General features: G+C 45.0%; 1 protein-coding gene across 11 annotated transcripts in view; it reads left to right on the top strand.

Moving 5' to 3' along the window:
- Nucleotides 1–26,661, top strand: part of MADD (MAP kinase activating death domain) — a 97,102-nt gene that overhangs the window by 54,513 nt on the left and 15,928 nt on the right. For 5 of the 11 annotated variants that reach the window (XM_044269587.1, XM_044269592.1, XM_044269589.1 and 2 more), the window contains 10 exons: nt 8,244–8,349; nt 10,010–10,196; nt 11,587–11,737; nt 11,955–12,164; nt 18,041–18,141; nt 18,291–18,371; nt 18,847–19,005; nt 20,719–20,824; nt 24,412–24,532; nt 25,756–25,861. In XM_044269587.1, the coding sequence (XP_044125522.1) occupies nt 8,244–8,349; nt 10,010–10,196; nt 11,587–11,737; nt 11,955–12,164; nt 18,041–18,141; nt 18,291–18,371; nt 18,847–19,005; nt 20,719–20,824; nt 24,412–24,532; nt 25,756–25,861 (1,328 nt within the window). The remainder of the gene's footprint in view (nt 1–8,243; nt 8,350–10,009; nt 10,197–11,586; nt 11,738–11,954; nt 12,165–18,040; nt 18,142–18,290; nt 18,372–18,846; nt 19,006–20,718; nt 20,825–24,411; nt 24,533–25,755; nt 25,862–26,661) is intronic. The other 6 variants (XM_044269588.1, XM_044269595.1, XM_044269597.1 and 3 more) reach the window with 4 other exon arrangements.

Raw genomic sequence — 26,661 nt, forward strand, 5'->3', positions numbered from 1 at the left:
GGCAATTTTTTATGATTGCATTTTACTCATTTTGGGCTAAAAATAATTTTTTCAGTTGGTCTTGAAAATAGTCAGCATTCTGTCGCAGGGTTAACCGTCTAGCTGTGTGAATGGTATTTTCACTTTGTACCGTCATCTAATAAACCGTATCTCCTAAATTTCTAAAAGGCCTTTATTTAAAGGGGTATTTCCATCTTAGACAATGGGGGCATATCGCTAGGATATGCCCCCATTGTCTGATAGGTGCGGATCCCACCGCTGGGACCCGCACCTATATGGAGAACGGAGCGGGGAGCACTGTGGCTGGAGGACCCCAGATTTCCCGGGGTCCGTCCACCACTGAGCGCTAATCCCCACCTCTCCCATAGAAGTGAATGGGAGCGTGCCGCGCATGCGCGGCCCATGCTCCCATTAGTTTCTATAGGGTAGACGGCAATAGCCTAGCCAGCGCTCTGCTATTTTCGGTGGCCCCATAGAAATGAATGGAGGGCGGCTGTGCATGTGCAGTGCGCTCTCCCTCACTTTCGGGGCTCCGTTCTCGATATAGGTGCGGGTCCCAACAGTGGGACCCGCACCTATAAGACAATGGGGGCATATCCTAGCGATATGCCCCCATTGTCTGAGATGAGAGAACCACTTTAAGCCACATTCTTATCAGTGAGATAATAATTGAGCTATAATGAGTGTTTGTTATAAGGTCAGAGATAAGGAGCCATCAGCTGAGCTAGCTGACAGTAAAAATACGGAGCCTCCTACTAGAGAATCCCAAGGCTGTACAGAGAAAGGGACTCTTTTTAATAAAGACCAATTTAATAAATATGTTTAGCTCCTAATGAGCACAATGCAAAATGCCCCCAATGTTGTACTTAGCCTTTAAGATGGATGGCACTAGAGAGATTTATATTTCTTCTGGAGGAGAGCTTATTTGCATGTTGTTTTTTTCCTGAAGGAGCATTGCCTGTAAGGCTCCCTATGCAAGCTGAATCTCTGCAAAGAACCAGTAACCCTTCAAGAGCTCCTTTTGCAATGAAACATGATACTGATAACTAAATTGCTGCAACAGTGATTCGGCGACTGCTGTTCTGTTGCTCTGAGATAACAAGGTTTCTCATTCATATCATTGGGGAACACAGGCTTGACCTTGGGTATAGCTGTTGCCACTAGGAGGCGACACTAAGCACAAAAGTGTGAGCTCCTCCCTCCAGCTAAACCCTTCCTACAGGGACCAAGTTAAAACAGTTTTAGCTTAGTGTCTGTAGGAGGCAGACCTCCCTGGGGTCCCCAAGCCTGCTGCTTTTTCCCGGTCTCCAGAAGACGAGAAGGACCAGAGGTTCCTAAAGCCTCTGCATCCCGCCATCCTTCTGGTTACCCCGGCCACCCATGACAAGTCACCTCTGTTTCCGGTGTAGAACCCCTCCCCAAGGGGCCGCACACCGAAGGTGGTGACCCAGCTGGAATCAGGGGGGGCAGAACACGGCAGATGGGTAAGTATTCCTGGCTCCAAACCTCCCAACTCCCCATTCCTTTTTTTCTGGCTATTCTCTCCCTTCTGCTGCAGTGAGTGATTGTTCCTGTTCCGCCTTTTTGCGGATTCTACTCCAATCTCTTTGTAGTTCCCAAGAAGGAGGGTACGGTCCGTCCCATCCTAGACCTCAAAGCCCTCAACCGATTACTTCTTGCTCTGCCGCTTCTGGATGGAGTCCCTGCGTTCGGTCATTGCATCCACGGACCCGGGGGAATACCTATCCCCGATAGACATCAAGGACACCTACCTCCATATTCCCATCTACGTTGGTCACCAGAAATATCTTCGGTTCGCAGTGGGACTTTTTCATTACCAGATTGTGGCCCTCTCGTTCGGTCTTGCCATAGCTCCCAGAGTCTTTACCAAGATTCTGGCCTCAGTCATGGCTCTGCTTCATGCCAGGGGGATAGTGGCGATTCCGTACTTGGACGATATCCTGATCAAGGGTCCGTCAATTCCAGGCAACGGCAGGACAGCCTGTGCATCATCTAGGACACCCTGGAACTGCTTCGGATGGGTTCTCAACCTATCAAAGTCATGTCTTCATCCTATCTCGACAGCTGATGTTTCTGGTCATGCTGTTCGACACTGATCGGGCCAAGATATTCTTGCCCCCAGACAAACTCTCCACTCTCCGTAGTCAGATACTCTCCTTGTTGCGGCCTCAGCCTCTTCCTATTCGCCAGTGCATGAGGGCTCTGGGCCCCATGGTCTCTTCCTTCGAAGCAGTGCCCTATGCTCAGTTCCATACCAGGGATCTTCAGCGGTGCATTCTGACCATTTGGGACCGTTCCCCAGCCTCCCTGGATCGACTCATCTGTCTCCCTGCCCAGACGTGCCGAGACCTTCGGTGGTGGTTGATGTCTCCGATGTTAACGTCGGGCCGCTCCTTCCTTCCCCTCCGCTGGATAGTGTTGACGACGGACGCCAGTCTCCGGGACTGGGGTTCTGGACAATCTCTCAGTCCAGGGTTCCTGGTCCCGCGAGGAACGCCAACTTTCGATCAGTTTCCTGGAATTGCGGGCAATTCGTCTTTCTCTGGTTCATTGGTCTCCGGGGGTATCCAGTTCAGGTTCAATCCGACAACTCCACGGCAGTCGCGTATATCTAAACCACCAGGGTGGCACCCGTAGCACCTCAGCCATGTCGGAAGCAGCTCATCCTCTCCTGGGTGGAGAGCCATGTCCCAGCTCTGTCAGCAGTTCATATGCCTGGTATCGACAACTGCATCGCCAACTTTCTCAGCCGAGAGAGACTATATCCCGGCGAATGGGCTCTGCATCCACAGGTCTTTCTCGTGATCTGCGAGCGGTGGGGTCGGCCGGATGTGGATCTTATGGCCTCCCGCTTCAACCGCAAGGTAGAAACCTACGTGACTGAGGTCCAAGGATCCTTGGGCGTCGGATGCCCTTTTGATCCCGTGGACGCAGTTCACGTTTCCTTACGTGTTCCCTCCTCCGCTCATTCCGCGTCTTCTCCGAAAAGTCAGGTCTGAAGGTCTGCCTATCATTCTCGTGGCCCTGGACTGGAAACGCAGAGTATGGCACGCATCCATAGTCTGCCTCCTCGCCGACGAACCCTGGCGTCTTCCCCTTCGGGAGGACCTCTTGTCGCAGGGACCGATCTTCGACCCCAACTTACAGTCACTACATTTAACGGCATGGCTGTTGAAGCCGCCATACAAAGGCCTCGGCGTTTCTCGGATGCGGTTTTCCAGACCATGATTCGTGCTATAAAGCCATCGTCCTCCCAGAACTATCACCAGACCTTGAAGTCCTACTTCAGTTGGTGCGAACGCCACCAGTTGTCTCCCATTCGGTTCTCGTTGCCTCAAATCTTGTCTTTCCTGCAGTCGGGTGTGGACTTGGGGCTAACTTTCAGTTCCCTCAAAGGGCAAACTTTAGCCCTTTCCATTCTTTTTCAACTAAACTTGGCTTCACTTTCTGCAGTTCGGACCTTTCTGCAGGGGGTGGCGCACGCTGCGCCCCCTTACTGTCCTCCGTTGAATCCATGGGACTTTAATCTGGTGCTCAGCGCTCTCCAGTCCCTCTCCGTTTGAGCCTTTGCAGTAGGTGTCCCTTTGCTTCCTGTCCTACAAGGTGGCCTTTTTGGTGGCAATCGCTTCCATCCGTAGGGTCTCGGAGCTAGCGGCTATTTCTTATCAGTCCCCCTTCCTTATCCTCCACCAAGACAAAGTAGTTCTTCACCCTGTCCAGTCCTTCCTTCTAATGGTTGTTTCGGTATTCCATCTCAATGAAGAGATCATTCTCTCATCCTCGTGAGCAGTCGCTCCACACTCTGGATTTGGTTCGCATCTATCTGTCTCAGACGTCCTCTTTCCGACTGGCGGATTCTCTATTCATCATTCCAGAGGGACCGAGACGAGGGCTGGCTGCGTCCAAAGTTTCAATTTCCCGCATCAGTGACTGGGCTCCGCTTTTCTGGGTTACTGCTCATTCTGCTCAGGCAGTGGGGGCCTCTTGGGCAGTACATCATGTGGCTTCTGCCCTTCAGGTGTGCAAGGCTGCTACCTGGTCGTCTCTGCACACCTTTTTCCCAATTTTACAAAGTGCACACTTTTTTGCATCTTCTGACGCTTCTCTGAGGCGTAGAGTATTGCAGACGGCGGTTTTCTAATTGGCCGGAGGGCTTCTTCGTTTATGGCCCACCCCCAGTGATACGGATGATAAAACTAGATTTGTACTTACTGTAAAATCTGTTGCTCTTCCGTTCATTGGGGGACACAGCTCCCACCCATTCTCTCTGGTTACGGGCCTCGTTGTGGCCTGCGTGGTTCTGGGTTTGTGCATTGTTTGGTTTTCCTTTTGCTTCTCCTACTGCTTTTGCACAAACTGTTTTAGCTTAGTCCCTGTAGGAAGGGTAAAGCTGGAGGGAGGAGCTCACACTTTTGTGCTTAGTGTCGCCTTCTAGTGGCAGCAGTTATACCCACGGTCAAGCCTGTGTCCCCCAATGAACGGAAGAGAAACAGATTTTACAGTAAGTACAAAAATCTATTTTTCCCTTGCACCAGTTTTGATAAATCACGCTCCTGAAGGAGTTTTCTTTTACCTCTGCAGTTTTGTCAGTGGCATACTGTTAATCACTTTGCATTAGCTTGCAGTCCATTTAGATGGCAGCGTTGTCCGTGTATTTGCCCTTCTCCAGCTTTCGCTCCTTCCATGTAGGTATAGCTGCAACCTTTAAGTTCCTGGGTTGTTAGGGATCAGCCATCTCATTCACCATTCCATTACTTGGGTACAGATTTGGCCTTGTGGGATCAGGTTTAATATTGTAAATGTAAGTGTTCACATTCTCAACAGTGAGAAGTAATGGGGGGGGGGTTAATGTAAAAGAGCTTTTTTTTTTTTTTTTTACAAATTTGGAGGTTTCTTGAAAGCAAGAGCTAACTGGGGGATGGGCTTGTCTGATGCTTACCTGTGTTCTTTAATGTACAATATAATATATACAGTCGTGGCCAAAAGTTTTGAGAATTACATAAATATTGGAAAAGTTGCTGCTTAAGTTTTTATAATAGCAATTTGCATATACTCCAGAATGTTATGAAGAGTCATCAGATGAATTGCATAGTCCTTCTTTGCCATGAAAATTAACTTAATCCCTAAAAAACCTTTCTACTGCATTTCATTGCTGTCATTAAAGGACCTGCTGAGATCATTTCAGTAATCGTCTTGTTAACTCAGGTGAGAATGTTGACGAGCACAAGGCTGAAGATCATTATGTCAGGCTGATTGACTTGACCTGTTAAAAGGAGGGTGATGCTTGAAATCATTGTTCTTCCATTGTTAACCATGGTGACCTGCAAAGAAACGCGTGCAGCCATCATTGCGTTGCATAAAAATGGCTTCACAGGCAAGGATATTGTGGCTACTCAGATTGCACCTCAATCAACAATTTATAGGATCATCAAGAACTTCAAGGAAAGAGGTTCAATTCTTGTTAAGAAGGCTTCAGGGCGTCCAAGAAAGTCCAGCAAGCGCCAGGATCGTTTCCTAAAGAGGATTCAGCTGCGGGATCGGAGTGCCACCAGTGCAGCGCTTGCTCAGGAATGGCAGCAGGCAGGTGTGAGCGCATCTGCACGCACAGTGAGGCAAAGACTTTTGGAAGATGGCCTGGTGTCAAGAAGGGCAGCAAAGAAGCCACTTCTCTCCAAAAAAACATCAGGGACAGATTGATCTTCTGCAGAAAATATGGTGAATGGACGGCTGAGGACTGGGGCAAAGTCATATTCTCCGATGAAGCCTCTTTCCGATTGTTTTGGGGCATCAGGAAAAAGGCTTGTCCAGAGAAGAAAGGTGAGCGCTACCATCAGTCCTGTGACATGCAAACGGTAAAGCATCCTGAGACCATTCATGTGTGGGGTTGCTTCTCATCCAAGGGAGTGGGCTCACTCACAATTTTGCCCAAAAACACAGCCATGAATAAAGAATGGCACCAAAACACCCTCCAACAGCCACTTCTTCCAACAATCCAACAACAGTTTGGTGAAGAACAATGCATTTTCCAGCACGATGGAGCACCATGCCATAAGGCAAAAGTGATAACTAAGTGGCTCGGGGACCAAAACGTTGACATTTTGGGTCCATGGCCTGGAAACTCCCCAGATCTTAATCCCATTGAGAACTTGTGGTCAATCCTCAAGAGGCGGGTGGACAAACAAAAACCCACTAATTCTGACAAATTCCAAGAAGTGATTATGAAAGAATGGGTTGCCATCAGTCAGGAATTGGCCCAGAAGTTGACTGAGAGCATGCCCAGTCGGATTGCAGAGGTCCTGAAAAAGAAGGGCCAACACTGCAAATACTGACTCTTTGCCTAAATGTCATGTAATTGTCGATAAAAGCCTTTGAAACGTATGAAGTGCGTGTAATTATATTTCACTGCATCACAGAAACAACTGAAACAAAGATCTAAAAGCAGTTTAGCAGCAAACTTTGTGAAAACTAATATTTGTGTCATTCTCAAAACTTTTGGCCACGACTGTAGTCTTTAAGCCTGTAGGACTGTCTGGGTTTTCGTCACAATGTAGGGTGCTAGCTGTATTCACTGATTGATTGGTTGCCACTAACCTTGCATTTTTTTGCCCCAGTATTTGGGCTTAATACTATAATGGAGATAATTGCAGACTCCGGGCCTGCCCCTGCAGAAGGTGGGTGCCTGTAGCATGAGTTCTGCATGTTACCTCTCCCAGCATCCTCTCTACCACCGATCATCGGTCATCATCTGTCATATATACATTGCCTTGTGCTTCTCACTTGTGGTTGTTATCTAGTTTCAGTAGTTTTTTTATTTTTTATCCCTTTCGGTCGCCTTTTCTTCTAGTTAAGTGAGCACATTCTCTGGCCTCCATGTTTACCCACAGGTCATGGTTTGTTGGCTCCCCTAACCATGTCCTTTCTTATCTTCTTTCTCAACAGTTTTTCCCACTTTTGCTTATCTGAGCGGTGAATTTGAAACAGACCAAAATAAATGACTATTTTTGCAGGACAAATCTCAAATTCACAGTTTAGTCAGCGTCTTTCCTTCTCATATTCTCTCTTTATAGCTTCCGTCATTATTAAAACCCTTTTCCCCCCTAATGGAAAAAACTAAATTCTAGTCTTTTGAATTCCACCTTGTTATAAATGATATCTGTGCTGGGCGATGGTAAATGTGGCTTTTTCAGCTTTCACAGGGATTTAAAGGGGTTCCTCACCAGATCTTAGATATACCATTACTATCTCATCAGTGGGGCTTACCTTCTGCACATTGAAGGAGCTGCAGTGTGCATAGATTCTCCCTTCACAGCAGCGCTCCCTGTCCACCCACTCTGCAATACCATTCCATTTACGTCAAAGGAGCTGTGTTGCAGTTCCTGGTGGCCGGGAGTGCCAATATTGCAAGAAAAAGCAGATGGAAAATTGGTCCCTTCTGCCTCCCACCACAGTCGTAATGTCATGGCATAGCCTAGTGATATGAAGTAAAATTATAACACTGTAATACCCTATTAAATTGGTGTCTGATACTGCCCCAGCTTTCATAGGGCTGCCTTACGGAATATTTGCTGTTCAGGATTCTTGAATGCTGGCTATGGGAGCTGAAATGGTGACATTTCCCAGAAATCCATATGACTGAGGATCATTTTAAAGTAACTTTTACAGGAACAGAACATCACTGGTTGATCATCAGATTTTAGTGGGAAATACTACTTTTGAATGCGTTTGACAGGGGCGGACTGGTAAATTAAAGTGGCCCTGAAAAAATAAAAAAAGCAAAAAGTGGCCCATCCAAATTGACAGAAGATGGTAGCAACACGAGTAGGTGGCTCAGCCATACCATCTGCAGTGCAGGCCGCAGGCCTCTTCCAGCATGGAGCCTGAGGTGCCTGCGTTCCTGTGCTGTTTGTACACTGCCTCATAGACTTCAAGCCTACAGGCCTGTTTTCTGCGAGGGTGAACGGTGGGGCAGGAAGCCACGGGTAATGATGGTACAGTTGAATTCAGGAACACCCGGCTGGGTACATAAGTACCTGATGCTCCCATTGTTAATGTTGAGAACAATAGATCGTTACGTACCCATTGGCCATGAGGAGGGCTTGAGTGGTCCCCCTGGGTATCGGCCCACTGGGAAATTTTCCTGTATGATCTATGGCCAGTCCGCCCCTGGCGTCTGATGAAGTTTGCGCCTCTGTAATTTCAAATTTCCAATTGTTCTTTTGCAGCCAGCAACAGGCGAGCGCTTGTCGATCACAAATCTTCTGTTATAAAACACAGTCCGACCGTAAAAAGGGAGTCTCCTTCCCCTCAGGGCAGAGCAAACAATTCCAGGTGAGTTTATGCTTTCATCCCGGCCAGTCGACAATCTAATGCACACGGGGGAGCTGCCCGACTCTCCCCTGGCAGAAGATGTCGGAGGAGAAAAAGGATCAGGCGACTTGTATAGTGTTACATGATCCTGTTGATCTCCCTGTGGATAGCTGCTGCAAGAGGTGTCTGGCAGAGGCTTTCCCTCTCTCCCCAATAGAACACATGCATGCTTGGCTGAGCCAAGCATGTATTCTAGGGAGTTAGGAGAGAGAGCTGTCAGGTCAGATGATCATAAGGCTTGAGCAGGCTTACGGGCACCTTAACAGTTCTGCTGCCTTACTTTTATAGGCTGCCTGATCTGATGACTCTTCAGAGGTTCTTTGGGTGTGCCATGCATCTCTCAATGCTGGGCATGGTGACGCATAACATGCTCATTTGGGTGCCAAGTCGGTCAACCTGCAGAAATAAGGTGGCAGGGAACTTAATTAAAGGCTGGTAGAGTGAGATTTTGCCTTGAGCAGTGAGGCAGAACATGATTTTGTGGAGAAATGGGTGACTCTCATGTTAAAGGGCTATTCCAGTTGTGTGAAGTGGATTAAAGTGTATAGAGAATAACTATTAGATCGTTGGGGGTCCTACCACTGGGACCACCACCAATGATGAGAACGGGGACTCTGTAGCCCTGTGGAGCCCCCCTCCCTTCCTGAAATGAAAGTAGGGACCATTCAGGCATGCACGATGCAGCTCTATTCATTTCTATAGGAGTTCAGAAGATAGGCAAATATTGTTCCTTGCAATCTCGGGAACTCCCATAGAAATGAATGAAGCGGCAGCACATGCCTAATTCCATTCATTTCGTGGGGTACAGGGTCCCCAGTGGTAGGACCCCCACAATCTAATAGTTGTCACTTATCCTGTGGATAGGGGATAACTTCCAACAACTGGAATAACCATTTAAGTAGAAAATATGTTTGTGATTCATGATGACCTTTTCACAAATCAAATATCAATCTATAAATCACTGCTATAGTGTTATACAGGATGGTAATGGCTTTCTAGGGATGTGAACTTGAAATGGTCCTTGAAGCATAAAAGAAAAAGGGATAAAGTGCCACTTGCTATCTGTGAATAGTCATGTGGGCGATCCTAGTCTCTGGAGTAGTCCTGCATCCCTAGCATTACTAGTAGCACACTACTTTGTAACTCTATTTTTTTCCCTTTATGCTCCAAGGCACATTTCAGAGAGTTAGCTTCCTCGAAAAATTAGAATATTGTGCAAAAGTCTATTTATTTCAGTAATGCAAATTAAAAGGAATTGCATTAATGCAGCTTAAAATTAGAATTTTGTGAAAAGGTTCAATATTCTAGGCTCAAAGTGTCGCACCTCTAGTCGGCTAATTAATCCATACCCCTTGAGCAAAGGGGACCTAAAAATTGTGACTTTGGGGTATTCATAAGCTGTAAGCCATAATCATCCAAATTATAACAGATAAAGGCTTGAAATATCTCACTTTGCCTGTAATGAGTCTCATATGTTAGTTTCACCTTTTAAGTTGCATTACTGAAATAAATGAACTTTGCACGATATTCTAATTTTCAGAGTTTCACCTGTATAACACTACGACGGCTGTATTTTTGATCAGAGGTTCTCTTTAATTTTGACAATTCTTCTTTCCTGCAGTGAGAACCAGCAGTTTCTGAAGGAGGTGGCACTTAGTGTCTTAGAAGGACAGGGGGTTGGGTGGCTTAACATGAAGAAAGTTCGACGGTTGCTAGAAAGTGAGCAGCTCCGTGTTTTTGTCCTGAGCAAACTGAACAGATCCATCCAGACAGAAGAGGATGCACGGAATGATGTCATCCAAGAAGTGGTGAGTTTGTATGAGGATAATGGAACGTTGTTAGAATGTTATCATTTGGGGGGGTTACTGTGTCCCCTCTATGAGATCAAGAAGGCTGCTGTACCTGGTGGAGCACCATGACCTCTCCATCTTTTACCAGGCACAGCTCGTTCCCGACAATCTGCTCGTCTAAATGTGCCACTGATCACTCGATGAACGAGCAAAGCACTCGTTCATCGAGTGATCCCGTCATTCGTACAGGCACATCAATCATTCGTTTCTGGGCAGCATATTGTGCTCTGCTGACCAGATACAGTGCAGCTCTATGGGGACTAGCTATTGCAATAGCAATCCCTTGTTCTCATACTGTGAAGGAGATTGCGGCATTTAAATACAGCAGTCTCCTTCACTGAACGAGCAGCTGACTGTCGGAATGAAATGCCTAATTGTCTGAATATTGCAGCGTGTAACCCACCTGTAGGCTGTCTCTAATATTGCAGGTCAGTCCCAATCATTGAAAGTGGCAGAGCTGCTAATATACTGCCGTGCTAGACAAAAAGTACACAGGCAAAGGTGATGCTGCGACATGTTCAAAGCTTAGGGGGCCACAATACTCCAGCAGTCATCGCCCTTCTCATGATAGTTGCGAGTCCCACTATTAGACCAATGCTCATCATGTAATGACTGCATAGCCTAGCAGTAGGCCATCAATAGTTAGAAGCATGAAACCACTTTAAATGGATATTATGGTTGTTAAACGTTATCCCCTATCCACAGGATAGGGTATAATATTAGATTGGTGTGGGTCCTACCTCTTGGACCCCCACTGATCACCAAAACGGTTAACTCCTACCCCTTGGAGTGCACCTGAAAGGAACAGAAGATCAGGCATGTGCACTGCCGCCCCATCCATCTCTACGAGAGTTCTAGGAGACAGCCGAGTACAGCCCTCGACTATGTCCAGAGCTCCCATACAGACGAATAGAGCAGCAGTTCACAATATTGACCTGCTGTTCTGTTCCTCTCGGGTTGATCTAAGGAGTACAGGGTAACCTTTCTTGTCATCGGTGTGGGTCCAAGCGGTATGACCCCGAGTGGGGTTCATTATGATCAGGGGCACATGTTAGGATGAGTTATCGGACAACCCGTTTAACCCACATGTGTTTTTCTCTGAAGATAGTTAATTCTACTTTTGCTTTCGATATGCCTTTTATTTTATATCGGTGTGGATCCGAACTTTGGGATCCAAACTTATTGCAGAGTGGTCGTAACCATGGGAACGAGCAGTGTATAATGTATATGTAAATGCCTTGTATTCACTTTCTGTACATATTAAATGCTATTTGCTGAAATGAACCAACCCCTTTAAATACATGAACAACATCTAGATGTCCTTTTATTTCTCTATGTGATCATACAGGAGATCAGCAAAAAAGTCTACAAGGGGATGCTGGATCTGCTGAAGTGTACGGTATCCAGTTTGGAGCAGTCTTACGCCAATGCTGGCCTGGGCGGCATGGCTAGCGTCTTCAGCCTCCTAGAAATTGCTCACACGCACTATTACAACAAAGGTAAAGGATAATGCTCGATCTGACGGAAATGACAATGTGTTGTGATACGTGGTGGTCATTATAAACTATGTCAGCTCTATGATCTTACAAAATAACTTTTACGTTTTTTTTCCCCTTTACCACTTCTCTCTTAAATCTATTTCTCTTTACATCTTTCTTTTCTCCTCTCTTCGATCTTTTTTTATCTCCTTTATATTCTCCTCATGCTTCTTTTAAGAATCTGAGAAAAGGAAGCACAGTCCTTCTGCCGATGGCACTGTGACCCCCGTGTCTAGGGATTCTGTCACCATCCCTCGAGGAGAGTCTCGACCTACCCCACAGCTGCCAGCCCAGCAGCTGCTTCCCCGCTCATCGGGCCCGGCTGGCCGGGGGACACGAGAGTTTGACACTCGGAGTCTCAAGGAAGAGAATTTTGTGGCCTCCATTGGTGTGTATAGAGCAGAAGAAAGAGAACATGAGGCAATGCCATCAGAACCACACTGCATTACCCACCTCCAGCATCACTGCTGCTCCCCCTCCCTTGTCATCCACCATCATCCGATCCCAGATTCAATCCATAGTAACGTGATTGGTAGGAGTTGCTTCTTTGGGCACATTCTTGTGAGTTTTCCTGGAGATTAGCGGTGTCTGCTCCATTTGTGGGAGCTCACGAATAATGTGCATATCTTTGCGTAAGCAAGGCGACTATGCACCATAGGGATTTCCGAAATGAGGTTGTGATCAGAGAGAGGCCCAGTGATTGGAACCTGCTGATCATGAGAACATGGGGGTCTAATGTTCCTCCATTTTAAAGGAGCAGTGGTCACGCCTGCCCACCCGTCCATTGACGTTCTCTTCAGCTCTATGGGACTGCCAGAGACATTACGGCACCCGCCTGTCTCCATCAGCCCCATAAATTTGGCTGAAATGGCATCGGACATGCTCGACTGCCGCTCCATTCAAATGATGGAACATAGGACATCTCTTCTTGTTACTGGCGGAGGCCCCAGTGGTTGGACCTATGCTGATCAGACACTTATTGTCTATCCTGTGGGTAGGGGATAAGTGTAGCAGATTAAAGGGGATCCATAGGCTAGGACATCAGTATCAGATCAGTGGGGGTCTGGTATGCTCAATATCAGAGTCCTGGAAAAGTCCCATTTCATGTACAGTAAGTGGTATGTTATTGTACTTTATGTGAAAATAGAGGTGCTATATGTGTGTGTGTGTGTGGGGGGGGCCACACGACAAGACCCCCAATGACAGAAACAATTATCAGGCATGTTGAATTTTTACATGCCCCATCCTTTTTTTTTTTTTTTTTTTTCTCCTTGCATTAGGAGATAAACTGAAATCATACAGCAGCTTATGCTCGTCTCGCCATTTGTAGAAGGAAGTGCATGCTGCGCAGATCATGTTTATGGTGGAGTCACAGCAAGTGTATGACCAGCTCCACCCTGTGACATATACCATTGGCTGCAGGCTGTTTGTCGTTTGCACAAAGAGATTTTTCCTGAATGTTGGAATATCTCATTGCGATTTAAGCAAAAGTTTTTTCTTTTATCCAGTCACTTAGGTGGGTTTGTGGAGAGCTGGGGACCGCAGGATGGTGTCTTGAGAAATATATAGGAAGCATTTATTCGGCCAGAAAACTGTAGGATAAGTCACTTGTATTCATGACTTACTACATGCGGCTTCTTCTACATATGTATTTGTGAATGGTCTATCTAAGCAATGAATGCTATGAGACTGATGCATAGACAGATATGTGAGAAGACGGATATGAGAGATAGGTAGAGGGATACGAGAAAAACTGTAGGTACAGGGATGCGAAACAAGGGTACATGAATTCAAAAGATACTGTAGGTAGATCAGTGCGAGAGATGGGTACGTCTAGAACTATAGCCATAGCCCTTGCTATGAGGCCCAGTGGTTGAGGGGGCCCAGTTAGGTTCAAGAACATTTGTTATTCCACACAAAAAGGTACAATTTGGTGGCTTTTTGCCATACAGGGGAAACTCGAAAACTTAGAATATCGTGCAAAAGTCCATTTATTTCAGTTATGCAAATTAAAAGGAATTGCAGTAATGCAGCTTAAAATTAGAATTTTGTGAAAAGGTTCAATATTCTAGGCTCAAAGTGTCGCACTCTAGTCAGCTAATTAATCCATACCCCCTGAGCAAAGGGGACCTCAGATTGTGACTTTGGGGTTTCATAAACTGTAAGCCATAATCGTCAAATATAACAAATAAAGACTTGAAATCTCTCGCTTTGCATGTAATGAGTCTCATATGTTAGTTTCACCTTTTAAGTTGCATTACTGAAATAAATGAACTTTACACGATATTCTAATTTTTCGAGTTTCACCTGTAATGCGTTTTTTAAAATATATATGGTGCTATTGTAACCTTCGTGAGATGGGTACGCGGCTGCGTGAGATAGCTAGGCGTTAAAGGTATTTTCCAGCTCAGCGGCAGTATGATAGGTCGCAAGTTTAATCGTTTCATTCATCTTGATTATGAGGGCTGTATTTGTGGCCTTCTTTCCGTGGATGGAAGAGAGTTCTATGGATTAGTTGGGGTTCCTGGCTGCTGGACCACTGGCCACACTTTCTTGACTCGCCATGACTTTCAGCCTGGCCCCAGAAGTTTCCTCTCTATCTCTCTATGGCTCGAAGTGTCACTTTTTTTTTTTTTTTTACTACAATGATTGATTATGTCCTTGGAAATGTCTGGGTGCATGGTGCTCTGTGAATGCATGCATCTGTGTCTTTGGTCCAGCTGGGGGATTTTGGCTTGTGTGACACTACCTGCGTCCCACCATATACACTACGCTCTGGTATTGTGCTGAAATGCACACGACAGGTTGCTATCCTCTATGGTGGATAATGTCGGACACTAGTGAGTTCTGGGTTCTGGGTTTCTCATGAGGGTGGGTTTCCATATATCCTATGTATATATGCCCCTCCCCCAGGTATATATACATCTGTGAATGAATATTTATGTATATGGTGTACTCATACATAAATATATCAGCTACTAATCGTGCCCTTTCTCTCTGACACTTTCTCACCATTACACTCGTGCTCACATGTCTGTGCCCCTCGCTTTCTGTGATTTGTGGGGAGGGGGCAGGAGGTCTCTGTGTCCATTTAAGGCCTGTCTGATCCGCATCTGACTCTCTCTGTCTTTCTCTCCTGCTTGCAATGCATCTTGGGTAGAATTATGGAACAAGCACCAAGAAGTGAGAAAGCAAAAAGCTATGGATAAACAGAGTAAGAAACTGAAGAAACCCCCCAAACCATTCCCAGATCTGCCAGCAGGGCGGCCACAGAGATGCGCTTTATGGGAAGGGGCGCGTCCAACATATTGCTCTTCACACAGGGCAGAGGTTCTGTCTCCTGTAGGAAAAGTAAAATTCAGGATTTTTATTTTTTAAAGCTAGACAATATGGTCGTCCATAGACATCACCCCAGATATTTCGGCTGCATATTTCTAGGTCCACTGGCTCCATCCCCAGTATACCACCATCCAGTGCGTAATGTAAATTGGGAATTCATTTTGCAGTGGCATAATCTGTACTGGGTAGTCACGTGAACTGTCATAAAATCAAATGGCAGCAGCTAGCCTGCTTGCTGATGGGTTCCAGGTAGCAACACATTTTATTTTTTTTTTTCTACAAATCACATGCTAAAATAATGATTATTTTTATAATGTATTTTTTAATATATCAGTATTTTTGATATTTTTAATATATTTGTTTTATTTATTTCCTATAGTAGATTTTATTTGTTATTTATATATTTTTTATTATGTTTGTATATTTTTTGTTATTTATATATTTATTTTATTACATTTATATTTTATTATATTATTTTATTATTTATTAATTATAAAGACGCTATATATATTTTTTTTATTAAGACTCTATGACCCACATTATAAAATATATCACTAAGAGTTGTAACATGCAATCTCTTGCTTGGTAATGTCCATTATATATTTCTCTCGTAGTTTTATATAGTAATAAATATTGACTAACCCCCCCCCCCCTCCCCCTCGTCGCCATGCCTGTTCCATTTGCAAGTACTGAACACTCTATTCTCCCAGGCTTACCTAGAGGAGAAGTATCAGGGGACTGACGCGTACCCCAGTACTACTAGTCGGTTAGACTCTGGGTCGTGCTGGCAGATTGACCATTGGCGAATGATTTGCTGGGGTTTCTTGTCCTGAGATAGTATCTGTAGTGGTGAATACACTCCTCCCCTTCCCTCTCTCCCGCCATCTTCCTTATCTAGCGCTTTTTAATCATGCTCTCACTCCTCTCTCATAATCACTCAGCACCATATGAGCCTTCAGTCTACCGACCCTGAAGTCAATGCTGCGGTGACACCTTCTCTAACTGCACATGAAAGGATTGATTTTTCTGAATGGAAGCAGCATCACCCTACGTGTGTCTACAGAGATATAACTGACTCGATCCTTTCATTATTACATTGGCTAGTCACAATTTGGTCGCCCTAGTGGCCGGAGCCTGAAACTACAATAGCTGATTGAATCCTGATTTTGTGCAAACTGAGGAGGAGTGATATACACGATCATGTTATAAAGTGGTTTTCTGCATAAATGGCTTTTTTATATGCCATGTGTTATATTATCATATTTATCTTATTATTCATCTTTGATTTATATCGTTCTAGACGGTGCTCTTTAAAAAAAAAAAAAAAAAAAAAAGGAAAACAGAAATAAGAACCATCACCGCAATACAAGTCATAAGGGTTCTGCACCCCTCAGCCAATTTAAAGCAGCCTGCAACGCTACCGATAAGCTGTTTTAATGAATCGTCACTACTTAAAAACGACTTAAAACGAAAATCTGATATCATATAAAACATGGCAATCTCTTTCTAACCAACTTAGAACCAGCTTCTCAGCTCTTGCTATCACAGCTCAGGGGGCGTGCCTCAGCTCTTCCTATCACAGCTCAGGGGGTGTGTCGCAGCTCTTCCTATCACAGCTCAGGGGGCGTGCCTCAGCTCTTCCTTTCACAGCTCAGGAGGCGTGCCTCAGCTCTCCCTATCACAGCTCAGTGGGTGTGTCTCAGCTCTCCCTATCACAGTTCAGGAGGCGTGTCTCAGCTCTCCCTATCACAGTTCAGGAGGCGTGCCTCAGCTCTTCCTATCACAGCTCAGGGGGCGTGCCTCAGCTCTTCCTATCACAGCTCAGGGGGCGTGCCTCAGCTCTTCCTATCACAGCTCAGGGGGCGTGCCTCAGCTCTTCCTATCACAGCTCAGGGGGCGTGCCTCAGCTCTTCCTATCACAGCTCAGGGGGCGTGCCTCAGCTCTTCCTATCACAGCTCAGGGGTGTGTCTCAGCTCTCCCTATCACAGCTCAGGAGGCAGTGGAAGCATGAAACTGAGCATGTGCGACCATCTCCATGAGCCAGACAAAGAAATAAGAAAAAAAACAAACAGCATATGGCGCTTTACGTATACATTTTATTGAATAGCTCCGTGGCTATGCTAAATTTTGATGACATATAATTACAAAAATATTTAGATCCAGGTGCCAGTTTGTAAACTGTAGAATATTATCTATGGGAGAACCCCTTTAAGTTATGGCTGATGACATTGTTTGTATCTGCTTACCATGTACGATGGGGAAAGCTCTCGCCGACGGAGGCCATGAGAGTGTCCTTTTTGCCTCTATCGGGTAGACTACGCCATTCCATACAATGGTACTCGGTAAGCAAAAACCTATATATTGAGATCCATTAGGTGACGTATATCATGATATGCTTACACAACGTAGTTCTTCATAGCAGGTATACATCAGGAGGTTTCCCAGCGTATATAGTGATCTGAACAGGGCCTAATATGGTTGACATTATATTTTCTGCCGTTCCCTAGACTTTACAACAGTCTTTGATGACAAATCTGCCTTACATCATCAACGCCTATAGGGTTGTGTAATATCACTGGATACCTAAGAAGCCATTCATGAGACTTGCAAAGCTGGGTGACAACCTTAAGAGCTCTATAATGACGGCCATATTGGTTGCCACCCAGCTTTCCAAGGATCAGATATATCTAAGAATTCTCAAAGCTTGAGAGTTGTCAGGAACGCAAGGACTTTTATTTACTGGTGATAAGATTTGGACCATCTAAGAATTATACGTTTCCTCGGCCCAGACCTGGTCTAGAACTTTCTTTTGCTTAGGCAGGATGTATATTAGCGTTCAACAGCTTGGGCTGAGAATATTGGATCTCCCTTAGTTTTGTTTCTTACATTTTATCACTTTAACCCAGTGTCCTTAACGTTTGCAGGCACTGAGCAGCCTAAACAGGTACCAGACAGCAGCGACACGGAAGAGAAGCGCTCTCAGATAAGTGCGGACAGCGGCTTGAGTGTCACATCCGGATCTCAGGTAAAGATGTTAGATGTAGTATAATAGTTGGCGGGAGTAGATACTGTCTCATTAGCATTGTGCGGTCTGGGGGTCAGAATCCCCATATCTCATAAGATGGGTTGTTTTGTTTTTGTCTTGTGTCTCCTTACTTTTGCCTGCGGAAGCAGCGGAGTGATTTGGATGGTGTCAGCTCGGGACCTGCTATTCTCATCCGAAGCAGCAGTCAGGATTCTGAAATCAGCACAGTGGTAGGATCTGAGCATGTACCGTGTGGACGGGGTTAGCTAGGCATGACCTGATTGTGGAAGGACACACTTAAAAGGAACCTGTCACCGAGATTTTGTGTATGGAGCTGAGGACATGGGTTGCTAGATGGCCGTTAGCACATCCGCAATACCCAGTCCCCATAGCGCTGTGTGCTTTTGTGGTGGAAAAAATACGATTTGATCTATATACAAATTAACCTGAGATGAGTCCTGTCCCTGACTCATCTCACCTACAGGACTCATCTCACCTACAGGACTCGTCTCGCATTAATTTGCATATGTATCAAATCGTTTGTTTTTTTTTCACAATAAAAGCACACAGAGCTATGGGGACTGGATATTTCGGATGTGCTAGCAGCCATCTAGCAACCCATGTCCCCAGCTCTATACACAAAATCCCGGTGACAGGTTCCTTTTAAATACTGCACATGACAGCCCCATCAACCTTTTCTTTTAGGTTAGCAACAGCTCTGGTGAAACGCTTGGCGCAGATAGTGACCTGAGCAGCAATGCTGGAGACAACTTGGGAGAACCAGGCGGAGGGCGGCTTTCCGGGTCCAAATTAGCTGTGTCTGACAGTGAAATTCAGTTGAGTTCTTTTACTGGGGCTATATTTGTAAGTACTCGGTAATACGCTAACTTTTGTATATTGTTTGTATACATTTCCATCCTTTAAAAAAAGTATTTAGTCAATTATAGGATACATTTTTCATGTCTTTTAAGCGTCTGGATTGTATTGCTGTTCAAAATGTTTATCCCGTTGTCCATATGTCCGTCAATGTGGCAGTTCTCCTGCTCTGGGCAAACTTTCTGCTCATTATCTAGAGCAGAAAGCTGCTATAAAGATCCTCTCCTGCCCTGGAGAAGTAATTGCAGGCATGAGTGTCATGGTCCTCTATTCATTGCATGCATTCTGTGTAATAGTACATTTCTCCTGCTGTACTGCTGCAGGGAGAGTATATACCGCTACAGGGAGAGTGCCCGCATAATCTGCTTAGTATATGAGCTGATCTCTGGTGGCTTAAAGGGGTTTTCAGACTGTTTGTTTTTAACTGATGACCTATCCTCAGGATAGATTATCAGTATCTAATCGGTGGGGGTCCGACACCTGGGACCCCTACCGATCAGCTGTTTAAGGAGGCCGCAGCTTACCTAGGCCAGTAACGTTTATCGGTCACTTGGCCTGGGAGCAGCTCAGTCCCATTCAAATGATCGGGGTTGAGCTGTGATACCAAACACATCCACTATACGATGTACAGCGCTGTGCTTGGTGAGCTACACGGTAGTTGTTGTCACACATTGGAGGGCCACAGCCTCCCTAAACAGCTGATGTCCCAGGTATTGGACCCCCGCCGATCAGATGCCGATGACCTGTCCTGAGTATAGGTAATCAGTAAGAAAAAGTTTAATTAGCCTGGCCCTCAGGGATCCAGCCAAATGGTTTTTAAAATTGGTCAACTTCCAATGGAACAGGGTTCCTTTTTTGGATAGTAGTCCTTGATTTTTTCCTTTTGGGTTGCAAGTTGGAAAAATGTAGCATCAAGGAAGAGAGCAATATAATAGAAAGAGTTACTGGCATTTCTATGGTGAGCGCAATTTTGCCTACTAAACAGTCTCCCATATTGCCCGCCATGAGGCTGGTATATAGGATGCCACACATGCACCAGAGCCGAGAGGTGAATCAGATTTGTTTTCCCCATGCATCTTAAAGGTGTTGTGCAATGGAATAATATGGATGACGTATCCTCAGGATAGGTCATCAATATCAGATGGGGGCTTTGTCGGGCAACTCCCGGCATCCCCGACGATCAGCTGTTTTGGCACTCCTGAGAGCGTTGTGTCCTCTTCAGTGTTTACCTGCCTTTTAGTGGTGGCGCAGTATAATTACCGCTTCCTCTCCCATTCAAGTGAATGAGATGAGCAGTTGTAATTACAATATCCGCCTTCACTAGGGAGACGGCTTACAGATAAATATTGAAGAGGAGACTACGCTGGCACAAAAGCCGCAACCACTTCAAACAGCTGATCGAAGTGGGGTGCTGGGCGTCGGACCCGTGCCAACCTGATATTGATGACCTATCCTGAGGACAGGTCATCAGTTTATGCCACTGCACATCCCCTTTATTTTTTTAAATCAGATCTTTTTTTATTGGAAGGATTAATCAACCGTACAGTATCAAACAATGACCAAACATTGTGCTTTTCAAATAATGAGTACAGAAAACTTCCATAACACACCATAATGCACATCCCCTTTAGGAAGCGGGCAGAATCTATTGCCAATGGCACATTAAGACACACATTTTTTGTTCTTATATTGGCACAACAGGGAAAGCCACAGATGCTACGTCCTGGGGAAAGGAATAGCGCTGTCAGCCCTGGACGTCCACCACAAGACGTCAGTCAACGCATTTACCTATATGAAGGACTTCTAGGTAAGGCTTTCATTTCCCTTTACTTTCAAAACTATACACTTGAAATGTTATTCACTTGAAGGGGTATTCTGGTATCAACAAGTGATTGATGACTGATAACTTGTTGTTACTGGGATACCCATTTAATGTTATTCTGCAAAGCTGGAAGTAAGTTGTACAAATTTCATAACTAATTCACTTGAAATCTGTGAAATGAGTGCACGTGGCACCGTGTCTCGTGCCTCACTGCCCTTACAGGCCGAACCTTTATTCATCCCAGATATGTAATACAGTGAAATGCTCTTTAACCCTTGCTTGCTCTTCTGTCTTTCTTCCTCTTCTCATGCTGCATTATGCTGTGCACTGGCTTCTTTGTACAGGAAGAGATAAGGGTTCAGTCTGGGACCAGCTGGAAGAGGCAGCGATGGAGACCTTCTCTCTGAGTAATACATCTCGCCGGTCTTGCTAGATACCCTGGCATGCCTGTGTGTTTGTGATCTCTGCTTGCCCCTGCCCTTTTCCTGCTTGTGCCTCCCTAACGTTTGTACCTTTTTTAAAGCTATAGGATATCCATAGCTACAGTAGATGTATGCAGCCCTTATACAGGTATATGTATGTAGGCTTTGGCTAGAGGATATCATTTGTCTTTTACTTTGGTCAAATGCATGATGGGGGTGCTGTAGATGATTGCGTGCAATTTCAGTTTTGGGGTTCAAAGGTGGTTACAGTGTTTGTTCAGTCTATTTGATGTTATGGACTATGTTGTGCCTATAACCTACCAGAGGTCAGCAGCCTTCGGCACTCCAGCTGCTGTGAAACTACAAATCCCAGCATGCGCCATTCATGTCTTTGATGGTTCAAGAACAGCTGAGTAAGTGTTCATGGTGGGAATTGTAGTATTACAGCAGACGGAGTGCCAGAGGTTGCTGACCCCTGATCTAGAGGATCTATAAGGCAACATGTTAAATTACCTGACTTAAGATATTCGTCTCGGCTGGTTGTCCTCATTTAGGAAATTCTCCTTCACTTTTATGGTAAGAATAAGTAACAACGGCCATTCATAACAAAAGAAACCTGAAAGTGCCTCAGCAGTGGACGACAAAGTGCCCCATAACAGTGACCCCACAAAAACTACAGCCTTAAGCCCTTAATAGCAATGATGTAAAGGATTCTCATTTGTCACTGGAAACACTATGGGGCATTCTAAGCAATATGCATTATTCAGTAGAAGAACCTAAGTAACTGGTCTGACATTAGAAGTAAGCTGATCTTCTGGATGGTGAGGAATGCAGTCAGGTTAGCTGAGACTGTAACATCCACTTTCCATTTTATGGTAATTGAGGGTTTTTAACTTAGGTGATAGTAAGGAGGTGAATAAGGTTTCCATTCTTTAAAAAAAAATGTGTGCAAATAGATTAAAGGGCATGTGTCAGCAGATTTGTACCTAGGAAACTGGCCAACCTGTTGCCTTTAGCTGCCAAGCGCTCATGCATATGTGTTGGTCCCATGTCGATATGTGCCCGCATTGCTGAGAAAAATAATGTTTTAATATATGGAAATGAGCGTCTAGGAGCAACGGGGGCGTTACCGTTACACCTAGAGGCTCTGCTCTCTCTGCAACTGCTGTGCGCTCTCCACTTTAATAGACAGGTCAGGTTTGATTACTTTTTCCCCACCTGGCCCTGCCAATCAAAGTGGAGAGGGTGCAGCAGTTATTGCGACCATACACTATCCAAACTAAATTCCTGTACAGTGTCCTGATAATACCTTCATTTAATGCTGAAATAATACTTCGAAACATTGTCCACATAATGTCACCGCAGATGATATGCAGTGATAATATCAAGTATTCTCCGAAGGAGCCTACACAAGATGTGCTTGTACAGTGGTTCCTACACAATACTGCAATTAAATTTCCAAATAGCACATTGCAACTTAATACCGCCTAATTTTAAAATTAATTTCAATCTAATGATGTCCCTGGGTAATTGCCCAGTTTGCCATGTCCTAAAACCAGCCCTGTACCAATGTGCTGTCTGTAGTTGAAATATTGTTCCTGGCATTTATCTCTTGCTTGTGTGATGTCGGGGACACATCTTGTCCTGTTCTTTCCTTGCCATCTCTGTCCATTCACATGTTGGGCAGCAGATCTTGCAGTTTGTCAGTAGTATAGTAGCGTCCCAGTATCAGAACTGTGGTATGTGTGAAGACAGGGAGTAAATGTAATCCTTTACATTGCACCCACAGTAAGCTCTGGCAGCCTCAAAACAAATGTGCAGAGCAGATTAGGGTAAAACAAAGAAAATAAAAAATATCTACTTCTGATGAGCATTCAGACATTTCTTTATAGATATAATAAAAATATATGTACCCACCAGACAAGCACAGAATATTAAGGTATCCTCATACCTGCGTAGTCCTGGCTTCTGTTCATTTTATTTTTTTATCAAAGAGCTAGGGTAGAGTAAAATATGAATAACATGGCTTCTAAAATAAGAGTCTAGTGGGTGGGCTACACAGTAATTGACAGCCTTTCCCATATGATTGTGCACAAAGAGATATCTGTTAGTCACTGATAAGACTGGACTCTTAAGCCCGATTGAGCAGAGGTTTAAATGAATACCAGGTTTGCTGAATCTTTCCCCTTAAAACTATTTATTAATCTGCTCAGATCCTTCTGCTCTAATTGCAGATTAACTGCACCGTCATGGCGATAGGTTCACTTTAAATGGAAATATGGTTGAATATTGACTGTATTTCTGTCAAAATTAAGTTGCTCCTTGAACTATAGTACCCTCCAGCAGCTTGCATCAGACTGTGCTGTCCTACACAGTTAGAAAAAAGTATACCAGTGCATATCAACCCAGCATGTGCCAGTATTTGGGCATACATTGGGTGCATGGGGGCCTATTGATGCTTTCAGTGTGTGTGCTGGAAGCTTTCCTGGCACATACGGCAGAGGTGAAGTAAAAACAAGGGGTCGCATTTGCTTATGAAATTGCGCCTATTTTGGGGGCTTTTTTTTATTTTATAGAATTTTTTCCAACCTGTTTATGTATAGGCGTGCTTTTTGCTGCAAGATTTGTTGCAAAAACAGTATAACTTATGGTCCGTGGTAGCAGAATCCATAACGTAATTCTTAGATAACCCGAACCTTGTACGCCGAACTTGAAAACAGAAGTTCGCTCATCCCTAGTGACTAGTGATCATTTAAATGATCAAGCTTTTATCTAGTGTAGGGAGAAAAAAAAACTAATTTCTCAGAGTGCTGAGGTGCATCTAAATGTCTATTTTAGTTCCATTAGTTACCTGCAGAAATCTGAATTCAGCTCTGGGCTGCAATACATGGTGTCAGGCAGGATCAGTACAACATGAGCAATGTGGATTCCATCTATATACTAACCATATGTAGATGTAGAAACCTTTTCCGTTCAATGCTTGCATAGGTTTCTGTTATCGTATATGAGAGTATAGAATTTCAGTGTATTATTATTTTTATTTTTGGTTTATATTGTATTGGTTTGTCTTTGACATGTAGTGTGGTGGTTGATCAGATTGTGCATGCCATTACTAAGAAAGGTTCACCATAAAGTCTGTATATATTTTAGGTAAAGAACGTTCCACACTCTGGGACCAAATGCAGTTTTGGGAAGATGCTTTCCTTGATGCTGTGATGCTGGAGAGAGAGGGAATGGGTATGGACCAAGGACCTCAGGAAATGATAGACAGGTGAGATATCTCTGCTTCGCTGTCTGTAAAGGGACCTTCTGGTTGTACCTACGCAGGACATACTAGAAGTTTGTATTGGGGTCTCGGTGCTGAGATCTCTTCGCTGATGAACAAAGTCCCTTTGAGCACTACCTTCTTCAGTCTCCAAAGATATATGTATGAATATGGATATAATACATCTGTGCATTAATTGCTGTAGCTGGGGTATATAGAGGTCAGGGTTTTAAAGTGGTTGTAAATTCCCCCCTTGCTCAGACCTGCATTAGGCTACTTTCACACTGGTGTTTTGGCTTTTCGTTTCTGAGATCCGTTCAGGGCTCTCACAATCGGTCCAAAACGGATCAGTTTTGCCCTAATGCATTCTGAATTGAAACGGATCCGGTCAGAATGGATCAGTTTGTCTCCGTTCAGTCTCCATTCCGCTCTGGAGGTGGACACCAAAACCCTGCTCGCAGCGTTTTGGTGTCCGTCTGGCGAAAATGAGCCAAATGGATCCGTCCTGACACACAATGAAAGTCAATGGGAACGTTTTCTATGACACAATAGAAAACTGATCCGGCCTCTATTGACTTTCAATGGTGTTCAAGACTGATCCGTCTTGGCTATGTTAAAGATGATACAAACTGATCCGTTCTGAACGGATGCAGACTGTTGTATTATCTGAACGGATCAGTCTGTGCAGATCCATGACGGATCTGCACCAAACGCGAGTGTGAAAGTAGCCTAAGGAAGCATACTTACCTGCTTCCCAGTGCTAGCTTCCTGATCCTTATCTTAAACTTCACGTTTGACGCCTCTGCAGCCAATGGCTGTCTGCAGTGGTGACTTGCTCCCCTTACATCATGGCAAATGGTCATGTGACGCAAGGGGAGCAGGTCACAGTTGTGGCCAGTGATCGGCTGCAGCGGCGTCAAACAGAAAGTGTATATCCACGGAGCCCAGCAGAGCAGTCAAGAACTGAAGGAGCAGGAAGACAGCGTCAGGAATCCTGTTAGTATGCATTGCTCTGCAGGTCTCCGAGGGGGTATGGGGTGGAGGTTAATAGAAGGTCCTAACCTCAGAGTTGCACAACCCCTTTAGAGGGCTTCAGCACACTTTGCTCCAGATTATGGTCTCCCACCAACATGAGCTTCTGAGATACCACTAAATGATATGTTAAAGAGTAGTGCCTCTTTAATGAGGGTTTGTTTTACCTTCTGACTGGTTCATGCTTCTATATTTAGGTATTTCTCTTTGGGCAATCATGACCGGAAGCGCCTGGAAGAGGATGAGGATCGCCTGTTGGGGACTCTTCTGCACAATATGGTGGCCTACATGGTGATGATGAAGGTAAGGTTGTTCTGCTGTTTGCATGTTACATTCCCTTCTGATTTCTGCGTTATTTTCACTGTGGTTTTTACATCTAGTGAAGAACAGAATCTCAGGCTACTGCTAAGCGAAGTCATTTTATGGGCTGATACAATGGTTGTAATACATGGCCCACTGTTACTGGAAAAAACACTTAGGCCACTTTCACATCTGCGTTTTAGCTTGATCCGTCAGGAGATCTGCAAGAATGCATCTGGTATATAATACAACCGTCTGTATCCGTTCAGAACGGATCCGGTTGTATTCTCTCTATAAAGAGGACCTTTCACTACTCTACAAACTAAAAACTAACTATACCTGTGGGCAGAGCGGCGCCCAGGGGTCCCCCTGCACTTACTAGTAAGTCTGGGCGCCGCTCCGTTCGCCCGGTATAGGCTCCGGTGTCTGCGCTCCCTCTGACTGATTTCTTGTAGGAGGCGTGTCCCTTGCTGCACTGCTGGCCAATCGCAGCGCACAGCTCATAGCCTGGCTATGAGCTGTGCGCTGCCATTGGCCAGCAGTGCAGCAAGGGACACGCCTCCTACAAGAAATCAGTCAGAGGGAGCGCAGACACCGGAGCCTATACCGGGCGAACGGAGCGGCGCCCAGACTTACTAGTAAGTGCAGGGGGACCCCTGGGCGCCGCTCTGCCCACAGGTATAGTTAGTTTTTAGTTTGTAGAGTAGTGAAAGGTCCTCTATAATGACCAAAACTCATTTGTGTCGGAGAAAACTGATCAGGCACCATTGACTTACATTGTGTTTCATTCCGGATCTGTCTTG

The sequence above is a fragment of the Bufo gargarizans genome, chromosome 10 (genome assembly GCF_014858855.1).
Source record: "Bufo gargarizans isolate SCDJY-AF-19 chromosome 10, ASM1485885v1, whole genome shotgun sequence".
NCBI classification, from domain to species: Eukaryota; Metazoa; Chordata; class Amphibia; order Anura; family Bufonidae; genus Bufo; species Bufo gargarizans.